Genomic DNA, 14,762 nt, shown 5'->3' with positions numbered 1-14,762 from the left:
TAAAACAATACAAGAAAAAATTGTAACTGCCACTAAAACTAAAGACATTCTCATTAGCTTCAGCTGTGCTTTGTATTTAGTACTGGTAATGTTAGCATGCTAACACGCTAATCTAACATGGTGAACATGGTAAATATGTCACTCTGGCCAGTCTGCTACATCAGCTGCTGCTAATAAACCCTGACATTTTGGTTTACATGTTTGGTTTAACCCCCCAGCACGAACTTGAGCTTGAGCTGCGACTCGTCTGTTTTTATATAAAGAGAGAAAAATGTCTGGAAATAATCAAACAATCACAGGATTACTGACAGAAACACACGCTGTGTAGTTCCTGCTTTAGAGCTCCAGCACTAATGTGGACTCAATAGGAAGCAAAGGTCGACTTTTAGATTAAAATGGTATTTAAAAACAGAAAAAGACAAGTGTATTTAGCTGCTATTAGAGGCTTTAAAGCCATGTAAGGCAGTTGGAGAATGTGAGAGTGTGTTAGCAGCATATTTTAACTGTGACAGCAGGAAAACTAACAGCAGGCTGGTTCTGTTTGTTCTGAAAACACTTGCCGGTTGTTTCACTCAGATAAAACCATCCGGTCATCCAACAAACATCCAACCAACACGACATGAACTCAAACTGACGGAGCCGTGGAGCGTGACCAGGAGCTGTGAGTGGAGTCTGTCAGTCGATCCCAACCCCCCCCAGGAACAGAGCTTAAATCAGTTGGGACGGGAATTACGGCTCTTTAAAGGGTCACTTTCTCAGTTACTTTCTTATTTGTTGCAAGAAATAAATATGCAAGAAATATTCTGTCATATTGATGGTTAAAGAGTGGGATGTATCAAGAATAACTATCCTAGTTGTGTAACAAAAATAACCCCATACTAATGAAATAATATGGTTAATAAATAATTACGCGAGGGGTCGGCTCAGACGGGAGCAGTAAATCAAAGTCTGACACTGCAGGCATCTGACTGAAGGACGCTAAGTGTTTTAAAGCACCTTAATCTTCTCCATCAGCTGAACGAGTTGCTGAGCCGTCAGATCAGCAGCCAGTAACTCAACTGAAGCTTCGCTGAGAACAACAGCCATTTTTAATTTAATTCAATGCAAATATCACCTAGAATAGTTTTTTTAAATAGTAGAATAGTACTTGTAGTGTTAATATTAATAAATTAATAATAATAGGAATGACAGCTATAGGAAGAATAATGTCAGCATCAGTAACAGAGCCAATAACAACAACTGTAGCAGCAGTTGTCGAGCAGGAACACGGGGGCAGCAGGTGGCCCACAACCACAGATCCAGACTCTGCAGCTCCGGAGGCAGAAATTAATGAAGGAATGCATCCTGGGAGCGCAGTGTTCTAGTTGGATAATATGGTATTATGAGCTCTTTAAGATATAATGGTGCCTGACTATTAAGAGCTTTGTAGGTGAGGAGAAGGATTTTAAATTCTATTCTGGGTTTTACAGGGAGCCAGTGCAGAGAAGCTAGTATTGGAGAGATATGATCTCTTTTCCTAGTTCTTGTCAGTACACGTGCCGCAGCGTTCTGGATCAACTGGAGAGTTATAATGACTTATTCGTGTAGCCAGATAATAAGGGATTGCAGTAGTCCAGCCTAGAAGTAACAAACACATGCACTAGTTTTTCGACATCATTTGAGACAGGATGTGCCTGATTTTCGCAATGTTGCGTAGGTGAAAGAAGGCAGTCCTTGAAGTTTGTTTCATGTGGGAGTTAAAGGATAAATCCTGATCAAAGATAACTCTGAGGTTCCTTACGGTGCTGCTGGAGGCCAGGACACTGCCATCTAGAGTAACTATATCTTTAGATAATGTGTCTCGGAGGTGTTTGGGACCAAGTACAATACCATCCAGGTCTTTATGTCCTTAAGGCATGCTTGAAGTTTAGCTAACTGGTTAGTTTCATCTGGCTTGATTGATAGATATAATTGGATGTCATCCGCATAACAATGAAAGTTTATGGAGTGTTTCCTAATAATATTGCCTAGAGGAAGCATATATAAGGTGAATAGAATCGGTCCAAGCACAGAACCTTGTGGAACTCCTTCATGACTAACTTTGGCGTGCACGGAGGACTCACCGTTAACATGTACAAACTGAGATCGATCTGATAGATAGGATGTAAACCAGCTTAGTGCGGCTCCTTTAATGCCAATTACATGTTCCAGTCTCTGTAATAGGATGTGATGGTCAATGGTGTTGAAAGCAGCACTAAGATCTAACAAGACAAGTACAGAGACAAGTCCATTGTCTGATGCTATTAAAAGGTCATTTGTAATTTTCATCAGTGCTGTCTCTGTGCCATGATGCACTCTAAATCCTGACTGAAAATCCTCAAATAAACTATTGTTATTTAGAAAATTACACAACTGATTGGCGACTGCTTTCTCAAGGATCTTAGAGAGAAAGGGAAGGTTAGATATAGGTCTATAGTTGGCTAAAACCCCAGGATCAAGAGTGGGCTTTTTAAGAAGCGGTTTAATTACAGCTACTTTAAAGGACTGTGGTACATAGCCTGTTAATAAAGACAGACTGATCATATCCAGTAAAGAAGTGCTAACTAAGAGTAAAACGTCTTTAAGCAGCCTAGTTGGAATGGGGTCTAAGAGACAGGATGATGGCTTAGATGAATTAATCGTCGAAGTCAGCTGAAGAAGGTTGACAGGAGCAAAGCAGTCTAAATATATATCAGGCTCAGTTGTTTCTAAGGTTCCTGTGTTTGAAGACAAGTCGGCACCAGTTGAGGGCAGGACTTGATGAATTTTTTCTCTAATAGTTAAAATTTTATCATTAAAGAAACTCATGAAGTCGTTGCTACTGAGGGCTATAGGAATACATGGTTCAATAGAGCTGTGACTCGGTCAGCCTGGCTACAGTGCTGAAAAGAAACCTGGGGTTGTTTTTATTTTCCTCTATTAATGATGAGTAGTAAGCTGCTCTGGCATTACGGAGGGCCTTCCTGTATGTTTTATCTTCCCAGAGTAAACGAGATTCTTTACGAGACAGGTTCAGTTGACCTTTAAAAGGTCAACTGACCTGTGTGTCTCCTTATAAGGTCAAACATGTGGAGCGAGTTGGCGTGTTCACACACATGATGTTTTTATCTTCATGTCTTTGATCTGTTCATCCCTCAGCGCACACACACACACACACACACACACACACACACACACACACACACACAGTTACAGACTTGGTGTTTGTGTTAATAATTATTATTATTTCTACATTTTAACTCTGTTTTCCGTTTATCAGCCTCTCGGAGTCTCAGCAGCGTCAAATACAGACGTCCTTTTCAGAGTAACAGGACTGTTTAAAAAGGGAGATTTATGTGATTTGAACAGTTGATTTATGATGGATGATACGAACACGGAGAGTTTGGTTTACCTAGAAGAAAATGTAAAATTTTATTATTTGACTGTGAAGGTGTCAGATGTGAGAGCTGATCACAGAACAGCAACACAACGATTCACAACAGCCTCAGAAATAACACAACAGAGATTCACTCACGTCAGACATGTGACTTCGTGGGGTCAAAGGTCAACACCTACAATGTGAATAGTTCACTAAAGCATCGTAACCAATAAATACCAGGCAGCTATCCAGCGAGCTCTGTTCAGACGTGATGCTCACATGATGCTTTGATCGCCGTAGCAACACACAGAGAGCGTTGATAGTTCATTCTGCCCATGAGGACCAGGGCTAAAACCAATCGGTTCATTTGTAAGCCTCACTCAAACAGGGGCGGGACTCTGGGACTGAAAGGGTTAAAGATGCACCAGATGACTGATGTTAAATTGACTTTGTTTTTATGATAATGATCAATTGTGTTATGTCTCACAATATTAAAATCAGCTAGTTTTAATTTGAACTACTAATAAATAAATATTGTTCTTTCATTAGTATTTAATCGAATGTGATGATGATATTATTCTGATATTAGTGTGTATTTATTCTCAGCAGGATGAGTGACGTCCGCTTGGCTTCAGCCTCCTCCACCGTCTCCAAGGTAACAGGCCCGTCAACAGGAGGCAGTTCCCGCGACAACGAGCCTCCAGCCTTCATCCTCCCTCCCCGCAACGCCCGGGTGGCCCTGGGGGGAGACGGCCGACTGGAGGGGAAGGTGGGACTCACTCGCCCTGGTTTGAACTTTATCACAACAGGAAAGGTCTTTAAAATCCAACGGGTCCGTCCTCTGGGGAGCAGGAAAGTGATGGGACAGGACGAGTGCTGTTAGTGGGGGAAAGTTCTGCTTTACCAACAGATTCAGTGGGAGAATGTGACGTTATGGAGACACAGATGGTGAACTGAAGCCAGATCAGTCATTTCATTTCACTTCCTAACAAACGACTAACACGTAAACATTCAGGCTGTTTGTGCTCGTCGTGAGTCGGCAGGTTTCACATAAGGAGCTCCAAATCGTGATGGCCGGAAGTGTCAGGTGACCGACTTCACCTGTCAACCAACACAATTTTAGATTAATTTGAAAATACCTGACAGACTTGCTCACATGTAACATCCTGTTGAACCACTTGGTCTCTAACCACAGATACAATAATGGAGTCTATTCAAACAAGCCATCGCGGTGATATACTTCCTAGATATGGTCTCCTTTGCTGGCAAAATCTTTCATTTCATGTTCAATGCTTGTTTAATATACAAAATTCTTAATGGATTAGCGCCGCCCCCGTTCAACAGATTCAGTGATCAGAAAAATGTTGGTTAGAAAAACCAGATCAAGAATAAGAGGGGAGCTTTTCAGCCGGACAGCCTGGCGTCACCTCTGTCTTCTGTGACGTTATGTTGTCATGTTTAACTGCCTGTGCTGATTGGGCTGCAGGTGCATGAAGGTGTTGTAACAACAGGAAGTTAGACGGTGTCGTCCCTCATTCGTCCAGGAGTGTTCTATCGTAGAAAAGGTTTCAGTCGTGGTCGTCTGGACGCTGTTTTCAGAATCAAGACCTTTGGGCTCCCATCCAGAAGTCATTCTCAATTGTGAAAAAATGGGACGGGAACTAGAAATTTAAGCTACTCTGTGTTGCTTAAGCCCCGCCCTCAGGGAGGAGTCTACCTGAGTATCTGTTGATTAGCTAGTTTCACCTGAAACTGACCTAATTGTTTCCATGATGGCCCAGTAATCAGTAATCAGGCCTATTGTTTTCTGGCTGCACCTCCCTCATCACTGTTAAGTACCTGATTAGCATGTGATTGGCTTGACCACGGTGTTAACACACTGTGGTAAACTTTGGGCAGATTGAACCTCAGACCACCATTTCTGTTCAAAGAGGGGTTTTCTTTTTTCACAACAATGGCTTCTTTGACTCCTCTTTCAAACCAACTCTTCTCTCTACTTAGAATCTCCACCTCGCTGTCTTCAAATGTGCGGTTTGTAGCTTTTAGATGCAAACGCACGGCGCTCTGTAATCCTGAGTTAGCGTGTCGTCTGTGCTGATAAAGTCTTTTGTGAAGTGGCTGTTTGGTCTCACCTGTGTACCGCTCTTTGCAGTTTTCCTCACTGCACTGAATGGAGTAAACTACATTGCTCTGTTTCTGTGTGGGCATCTTGTCCTTAGGGTGAACGAGTTTCTGTCTTAAAGTGTTGCCTGGTTTAAAGAAGACAGGAACATCGTGCTGTCTAAAGATCCTTTGTAGTTTTTCAGACAGTCCAGTCCGTGGAGTTCCCTCAGCTTCCCCAGACACAGACTGCACTTGACTCTTGTGTTCTTGTCCTTTTCCTTGATAAACTGAAAGTAATGGCAGCGAATTCGGCAACAGGATTCTTCTATTCAATTCTGTTGTTTGAATTCTTAAAAACAATAAACACTTCGGGTGGTAACGTGTTTTCCATCTTCTCAGGTAGAAACACCAACTTTATGAGTTTTACCTGAAGGCAACACATTTCTGCCTCAGGTTCCACTTGTTGGTGAGAAGAATGTTGTGTGTCTATAATCCCACAGCACTTGAATGCACCGTCGAAGCTTCAGTCCACAGCTCTGTGAAGCAAAACATGGAGATTGATGGAGCTGCAAGGCCTCATGGGAGTCGAGCTTAAAGTCATCAAACAGTCGACACATCTGCACGCCACATGCTGCACACACACACACACACACACACACACACACACACACCACATGCTGCACACACACACACACACACACACACACACACACACACACATGCTGCACACACACACACACACACACACACACACACACACATGCACACACACACACACACACACACACACACACATGCTGCACACACACACACACACACACACACACACACACACACATGCTGCACACACACACACACACACACACACACACACACCACATGCTGCACACACACACACACACACACACACACCACATGCTGCACACACACACACACACACACACACACACATGCTGCACACACACACACACACACACACGCCACATGCTGCACACACACACACACACACCACATGCTGCACACACACACACACACACACACACACACACACATGCTGCACACACACACACACACACACACACGTTTGTCTCGCTCGACTGGAGGACCTAAAGATGCTGATGTTATTTCCTATTTGAACGTTTGCGATGATCACAAACACAGGAGTCTCCTGGATAACGTCAGCAGACTTCAGGTCAGTCGCGGCTTGAAGGATTGATTTCTATTCTTTTACGTTACATTAATTTTATATAAAGTTTTTTTTTAGCCATGTTAGCAGCGTGGCTCTCTGGATGCTAATGTCTGTCTGTCAGTCGGTCCAGACTGAAACATCTCAGCAGCTGCTGGACTGTGATGAGACGTGCTTCATCGTTCATGCTCCCCTCAGGATGAACTGTAATAACTCTGCTGATCCTCTGACTTTCCATCTAGCGCCACCATCAGGTCGACATGTTAACGTGTCCGACACTTTGGTTTCTGACCAAACACCTGCAGAGCTGATGACACTCCCATCAGCCTCAGCTGCACTCTGTGTTTAATGTTAGCATACTAACACGCTAAACATGGTGACCATGGTAAATGCTAAGTTAGCATTTAGCTCAAAGCACCACTATGTCTAAGTACAGCGCTGCTAGCATGGCTGCAGACTCTTAGTTTTGTTTTAGACCAGACAGGATGATCCAAGAGGGTCCAACTATGGACCTCAGTCTGGTGACCTTCAGGTCTGTCAGCCAATGGGAAGAGAGTAGAGCCCCCTGAGCTGTGTCACTTCCTTTTCTGCAACTAAAGTATAAAAGCAAACAGGCTGCTAATTAAAACAAGCTGACTACTGTTTATAACAAATCTTTTGACAGCAGCCATGTTGAAAATCAGACCGTAGAACTGCTCAAACTGCATACGACCAAAATAAACCGTCAGTTCGTTGATCGTTTGGTTAATTAATCAGGCGCCGTGACCTGAAACTGCACGTCAAACAAAAGCTGATCCGACAGAAATTCAGCCTGATTCTAAAATCAGTCGGAGCGACCAATCAGGTTCAGTCCATACAGAGTCTGTCCGGCCTCAGAGGCCTGAACTAAAGATGCTGACCGTCCAACAGGCCGCCACAACTGAAATGATCTCGTTCCTGCTCCTCAGAGGATGAACCCTTTAGATGTTAACGTCTCCATGATCTTTCCTCTGGCGCCCCCATCTGTACAAACTGTACATGTTCAGCCCCACTTAGACTAAGAACAGAAACCATCAGGATAATGACCTCTGTAATGAGCTCTGCAGCCTGTAGGGGGCGTCAGGCAGCTCGGGGTCTGTTTGGTGAGTCTTAGTGTTGAACAGGAGCCAATCGGGATTGTTTCTGTCGTAAGTTTACATTCCTGTAATGATGACGTCTGTCTTTCAGGTGCGTGGTCATCCCGAGCCTCAGGTCACATGGTACAGAGAGGGGAGGGCTGTGATTGGTGGAGAGCGCTGTGTCGTGGAGCAAGGTGGGCGGGGCACCTTCAGCCTGGTGGTGGGCGGAGTCAGAGAGGAGGATCTGGGCCGTTACACCTGCCAGGCAACCAATCAGGCCGGCAGCCGGCAGGTTACCGTGGAGATCCTTCTGCAAGGTTCGAATATTCAAACACAATTTCTACTGCCGATACTTCTACTAATGCCAGGATTACTCCTGCTAATGCTGCTGCCGATACTCCTGCTAATGCCATGATTACTCCTGCTAATGCCAGGATTACTCCTGCTAATGCTGCTGCCGATACTCCTGCTAATGCCATGATTACTCCTGCTAATGCCAGGATTACTCCTGCTAATGCTGCTGCCGATACTCCTGCTAATGCCAGGATTACTCCTGCTAATGCTGCTGCCGATACTCCTGCTAATGCCAGGATTACTCCTGCTAATGCTGCTGCCGATACTTCTGCCAATGCCAGGATTACTCCTGCTAATGCTGCTGCCGATACTCCTGCTAATGCCATGATTACTCCTGCTAATGCCAGGATTACTCCTGCTAATGCTGCCGCCGATACTTCTGCCAATGCCAGGATTACTCCTGCTAATGCTGCTGCCGATACTTCTGCTAATGCCAGGATTACTCCTGCTAATGCCAGGATTACTCCTGCTAATGCTGCTGCCGATACTTCTGCTAATGCCAGGATTACTCCTGCTAATGCCAGGATTACTCCTGCTAATGCTGCCGCCGATACTCCTGCTAATGCCAGGATTACTCCTGCTAATGCCAGGATTACTCCTGCTAATGCTGCTGCCGATACTCCTGCTAATGCCAGGATTACTCCTGCTAATGCTGCTGCCGATACTCCTGCTAATGCCAGGATTACTCCTGCTAATGCCAGGATTACTCCTGCTAATGCCAGGATTACTCCTGCTAATGCTGCGGCCGATACTCCTGCTAATGCCAGGATTACTCCTGCTAATGCTGCTGCCGATACTCCTGCTAATGCCAGGATTACTCCTGCTAATGCTGCGGCCGATACTTCTGCTAATGCCAGGATTACTCCTGCCAATGCTGCGGCCGATACTTCTGCTAATGCCAGGATTACTCCTGCCAATGCTGCCGCCGATACTTCTGCTAATGCCAGGATTACTCCTGCTAATGCTGCCGCCGATACTTCTGCTAATGCCAGGATTACTCCTGCTAATGCTGCCGCCGATACTTCTGCTAATGCCAGGATTACTCCTGCTAATGCTGCCGCCGATACTCCTGCTAATGCCAGGATTACTCCTGCTAATGCTGCGGCCGATACTCCTGCTAATGCCAGGATTACTCCTGCTAATGCTGCGGCCGATACTCCTGCTAATGCCAGGATTACTCCTGCTAATGCCAGGATTACTCCTGCTAATGCCAGGATTACTCCTGCTAATGCTGCGGCCGATACTCCTGCTAATGCCAGGATTACTCCTGCTAATGCCAGGATTACTCCTGCTAATGCTGCCGCCGATACTCCTGCTAATGCCAGGATTACTCCTGCTAATGCCAGGATTACTCCTGCTAATGCTGCTGCCGATACTCCTGCTAATGCCAGGATTACTCCTGCCAATGCTGCGGCCGATACTTCTGCTAATGCCAGGATTACTCCTGCTAATGCTGCTGCCGATACTTCTGCTAATGCCAGGATTACTCCTGCCAATGCTGCCGCCGATACTTCTGCTAATGCCAGGATTACTCCTGCCAATGCTGCCGCCGATACTTCTGCTAATGCCAGGATTACTCCTGCCAATGCTGCCGCCGATACTTCTGCTAATGCCAGGATTACTCCTGCTAATGCTGCCGCCGATACTTCTGCTAATGCCAGGATTACTCCTGCCAATGCTGCTGCCGATACTTCTGCTAATGCCAGGATTACTCCTGCTAATGCTGCGGCCGATACTCCTGCTAATGCCAGGATTACTCCTGCTAATGCTGCTGCCGATACTCCTGCTAATGCCAGGATTACTCCTGCTAATGCTACCGCCGATACTTCTACTAATGCCAGGTTTGTAAATTGGTGGAATTAGTTACCAGAGATAGAAGAAACATTTTTAGACAACCTTGTGTCTCGTAAAAATAATCACTAGCCAGATTTCCATCCAAACGTACTGCAAATTTCAGCCAAATTCCCAGAAAACGATCCAAAGAAAACGTGACTCGCTGCTCGTCTCCGCCCGCTGCTGCTCATTGGCTGATGGAGGTAAACAGCTGGTGGAGCTGATCCTCCAGCCGCTGCCGTTAAAGCATCGCAGAAGAAGAGGACGCAGCGAGACATTAAAAGCTCAGACGATGGGAAACATGATGGAAACATGACGTTTCTGTTGGTTTCATGTGTTCATGTGAGGAAGGCTCCAGTCTTTATTTATTCGCTGAATCTGTTCCCATTTGCACTTTCTTGCATATTCTTTTCACCGATACACCAACGTTTCCACCAAGCGTCCAAATTATTTTGCAGTGTTTCTTTTTTTTTCTACTTTTCTGCGTCTCCACTCAGGTTTTTATGCACAAATTGAAAATGCGTATAAAAACAGGTGGATGGAAACACACCTGTTGACTCCATTACAGTTTGTCCATCAGAGAGTGCTGACACGTTGATATCTACACTGTAAAATGTCTCAAACACTACAGATTTAAGAGACTTGTTAAAAACAATCTTTAAACTCTCAAATATTAATATTAATGTTGGCCTCAAGAATCCAGTATTGATCAGGTTAAACTCCTGTCCACCATTAATGCAATGTGTGTGTGTGTGTGTGTGTGTGTGTGTGTGTGTGTGTGTGTGTGTGTGTGTGTGTGTCATGTTTTACTGTGTCGTAAACAGCTCGACTGGAGCTTCCTGTTTTTTAAACACAACCTCAGCCGGAGTTTCTTCACACTCAGTTTAATTAAATTGGCTTCAATGCGAACACACTTACTAAACTGGGTCACAACAAGTGACACTAACACTGTGAAAGGCAAAGCTTTCACTAATAACTTTATTTACTGCAGCTTTTACAATTCTGGAGCTGGAAGACGAAGAGGAGAAAAGGATTCGTTATAATTTCCCACAGACCGAAGTGACGTCTTCAGATGTTCAACAGTCCAAAACCCAAACACATTCAGTTTATTATCATATATGACAAAGAAAAGAATCAGCAAACATTTAGTATTCTGGCATAAAAATGACTAAAACGATTATTTGATGGTCATAGTTGCCACTGGATGTTCTGCTTCGTGTCCTCGGAGTCCGAACTAAACACAAAGAAGCAGCTTTCAGCTGATTAAAAACTTTTATTCAATTAAATTTGGGACCATTTATTCATATCTCGTACTGCACTGTACCCAGTGGTAGAAAGTGACGTACGTTTACTCAAGTTCTGCTCTTAAGTATTATTTTAATATTATTTTTATGCTACTTTATACTTCTACTCCAACTTTAATCCAATAATATAATATATATTATTCTGCATGAGTACTTTTACTTTTGATGCTTTAAGTATATTTTGTAATACTTTTGTACTTTTACTTAAGAAAGAGTTTGAATGCAGGACTTGTAACAGAGTATTTCTACACTGTGGTATTAGTACTTTTACTGCAGTAACAGATCGGAGTAGTTCTTCCACCTCTGACTCATTGTTATTCTCCTGTTTTAGCTCATTTTAATCTTCTGCTTCACTCTTTTAAATCCTACTTTGTATCTTGTCTTAAATCCTTTAATGTTTTAAGTCACTTTGAACTGTGAAAGTTGCCTCACTTCTGTTGAAATCACTGCAGCTTTAATCTCGTTTGAATTAAGATTCAAACATTAAAATATTTCCTTTAAGAAGCCAAACTGTTGTGCTAATGCTCTCATGTTTTTCCACCTGCAGAGAATTCTGGGAAGAAATATGGCCTCCCGTCCTCCATGAAAACAGGGTGAGCTCTTCTTCTTTCCTCTGGCCTGTAGCCTTTCAGCTCCGTCACGTTCCTCTGGATCAGTTTGTAGAGTCGGCTGATAAATGAGGAGTCGTAACTCGTCCTCGTGTGTTGGAGGAGGTCGTGGTTTAGACTCAGACCTCCATCCAGGATCCTTAAATCCTTCACATCTGCTCCTCTGGAGGTTTCACGTTTCTCGTGTTTGTGCTTCCTGCTTCGATCACATCAGCAGATATTCAAAGTTCACAGTAAAACTGGAACCAATGTGTCTCTGCATAGAGAAATCAGGAGTTTAAAGAATATTTGAGTCCGTCCTGGTGGTGCGTTCACTGTACACTGTAAATAAAGGTTTCACTCAAAAAATCAATCAATCAACTCGGGTGCTGAAGTGAAGGTCTGACGTCACTCAACAGGGAACACAAATAATCATCAGACATGAGTGTTGTACAAACTTTAATTCCACAGTTAGTTGTATTGAATCATTCTGCGGACTTCAGGCAGTGTAAACTACACAGCAGCACATGAACGCACCACTCAGATGTGCGCTCTCATTGGACAATCAGGGCTGGAAGACCCGCCTACTAGTTAGTCAACAAACTATCAGCAAAGAAGAAACTCTGCAACGTGACGCTTTCACAAGTCAGACAGTGAATATGACGAGGAAGAGGATTCTGATTCTGATGATGTGGTGAGATGCTGCGTCGGGTTGGACTGGGCAGCTGCCAATAATAATAATAATAATAATAATAATAATAATAATACATTTTATTTGTGGGCACCTTCCAATGTATAAAACCTAATATAATCCCCCGACTGCTGGTCTAGTATGACGTCATTCTACGGAGCAAGTTTCTATCAGAAAGTGCCATCTGACTCTCTGCACTTGAATGTGTTCGGCTTGTAAGCCGCTCAGATGTAAGTGATAAGTCATGCTCACAGAACTCCATTTCCCATGATTCCAGGTGTCGCTCTGCGGTCCCACTGATGGAGAACAGGCCCAGTATCTGGAGCGAGAGTCCGCCGAAGTTCGTCACTAAACCGAGCCGAGTGTTCGCCCAACTGGGACAGACCGCGAAGTTCTCCGCCAAAACAACTGGACGTCCACAGCCCCTGGTCACATGGTACAAGGTGGGAGGAGCTTAACTGACACCTGTTTGAAAGAGATGTTTTTGAAGTTTTGCTATTTGCATTAGGATCTCTGCATCAGCCGAGAACAGAAAAGACCTCATTTTAGCTGAATGTTGCGTTGGTGGAAAAAGGCCGTCCTGGTGATTTTGTGTGCTGATCTAAGATCAAACTAACACCAAGATTCTTGACTGTTAAACTTGAGAAATCACACAGTTGTCGATAGTTACTGTTACTTGATCAAACTGGTGTCGAGCAGAGCCAGTGACCAGCATCTCAGTTTGATCAGAATTTAGGAGCAGGAAATTACGTGACATCTGCCTTTACAGGCTCGTACAGTATCATCAGCGTAGCAGTGGAAGTTAATTCTATTGCTGCGTATAATTTGGCCAAGTGTAAAGAGAGAAGAACAGAGGGCCAAGAACAGAGCCTAGAGCTACTCCACGTTTCAAACCAGAAAAGTCTGATGTTGTTTTATTATAGGGAACACACTGTGTTCTTTCAGGTAAGTAGGACTTTGTCAGTGTCAGACTTTAAAAACCATTCTCTCTTTCTGTCGGTCAAGTCAAGTCAACTTTATTTATACAGCCCAATATCACAAATCTCAATTTGCATCAAGGGGCTTTACAGTCGGTACAGCAGACGACCCCCTCTGTCCTTAGACCCTCGATTCATATCAACTCCCCAAAAACCCTCTAACGGGTAAAAAATGTTAGAAAGCTCAGGAAGAGCAGCAGAGGAGGGATCCCTCTTCAGGACGGACAGACAGGAAACAGATGTCATGAGAACAGAACAGATTCACAACAGAAAGTCATAGTATTTACAATTGTGATGACAAAATGTAGCTTGTAAAACATGAGTGAAGAGGATGGATCCAGGAGGAGCAGCTTCAGGTGTCGCTCACTATCAGGACCTGATCCACAGAAACCTCCTGTCCACCACTCTCTGTCTCTCTGTCTCGCTCTCAGGGGGAGGCGGAGCTTCAGTCTTGTGGGCGGGTCACTATGTACGAGCGCTCTGGTCTGCACTTCCTGGAGATACAGGAAGTGCATGTGGAGGATGCTGGAAGTTACAAGTGTTTGGTCACCAACAGTGCGGGAATGGCGACCGCCACCGCTGCGCTCAACGTCCAGGGTGAGACGACCAATCAGAGTTCTGGATGTTTTTTGCTCTGACAGTAAAACAGAGACTGAATAACTGAATATTTAACAGCTCAAAGTGGAACAGAGTGAATATTTCTGTCCTGTTTCTCCTCTCAGGTGTTCCTGATGACTCCTCCAGGTGAGTCCACTCACTCACCTGCCGCACAGCTTCTTCAAGATGTCGCATCAAACTAAGTTACTGCATACATGCAAATGTTTTACAGTAATATATGAATTTCTTACCTTTAAACACAAAATGTTCTCCAAACAGACTGAGACCACATGTAGTTTATTGCAGGAGAGCTTCAGCCTGCACTAACTGATGTTTGGCCGCTTGTTTTTGAACAAATGCTAAAGGTGTCCAGTTTTGGTTCGGTCCATATCTCATCAGCTCTGAACAGACCAGTGTTGCTCTTTTCTTTAATAAAAATACTTCACCAAACCCAGAGTTGTAAAACAAAGTGCACACAGATACAATCGTTTATAAAAAAACATCTTTCTTGTTTTATATCAAGTAGCAGATTCCAGTAACTGAGCTTCCAGTCCAGTATCCCCACGCAATTATTTTAACCTCCTCATATACATCTGTCATCGAAAGGTTTAACTCTAACTCCCTTTTAACTAATGCTGTACGTCGAGCAGACGAATC

The 14,762-nt window shown here is 44.0% G+C and overlaps 1 protein-coding gene across 3 annotated transcripts in view; it reads left to right on the top strand.

Moving 5' to 3' along the window:
* mylka (myosin, light chain kinase a) overlaps positions 1 to 14,762 on the top strand; it is an 81,740-nt gene that overhangs the window by 4,562 nt on the left and 62,416 nt on the right. For 2 of the 3 annotated variants that reach the window (XM_044216173.1, XM_044216170.1), the window contains exons 2-7: positions 3,983 to 4,145; positions 7,872 to 8,079; positions 11,801 to 11,846; positions 12,809 to 12,974; positions 13,940 to 14,105; positions 14,231 to 14,252. In XM_044216173.1, the coding sequence (XP_044072108.1) occupies positions 3,987 to 4,145; positions 7,872 to 8,079; positions 11,801 to 11,846; positions 12,809 to 12,974; positions 13,940 to 14,105; positions 14,231 to 14,252 (767 nt within the window). In that variant the 5' untranslated portion in view covers positions 3,983 to 3,986. The remainder of the gene's footprint in view (positions 1 to 3,982; positions 4,146 to 7,871; positions 8,080 to 11,800; positions 11,847 to 12,808; positions 12,975 to 13,939; positions 14,106 to 14,230; positions 14,253 to 14,762) is intronic. The other variant, XM_044216172.1, reaches the window with a different exon arrangement.

This window comes from Siniperca chuatsi, linkage group LG12 (genome assembly GCF_020085105.1).
Source record: "Siniperca chuatsi isolate FFG_IHB_CAS linkage group LG12, ASM2008510v1, whole genome shotgun sequence".
NCBI lineage: Eukaryota > Metazoa > Chordata > Actinopteri > Centrarchiformes > Sinipercidae > Siniperca > Siniperca chuatsi.
This window is presented reverse-complemented; position numbering and strand designations above follow the sequence as displayed.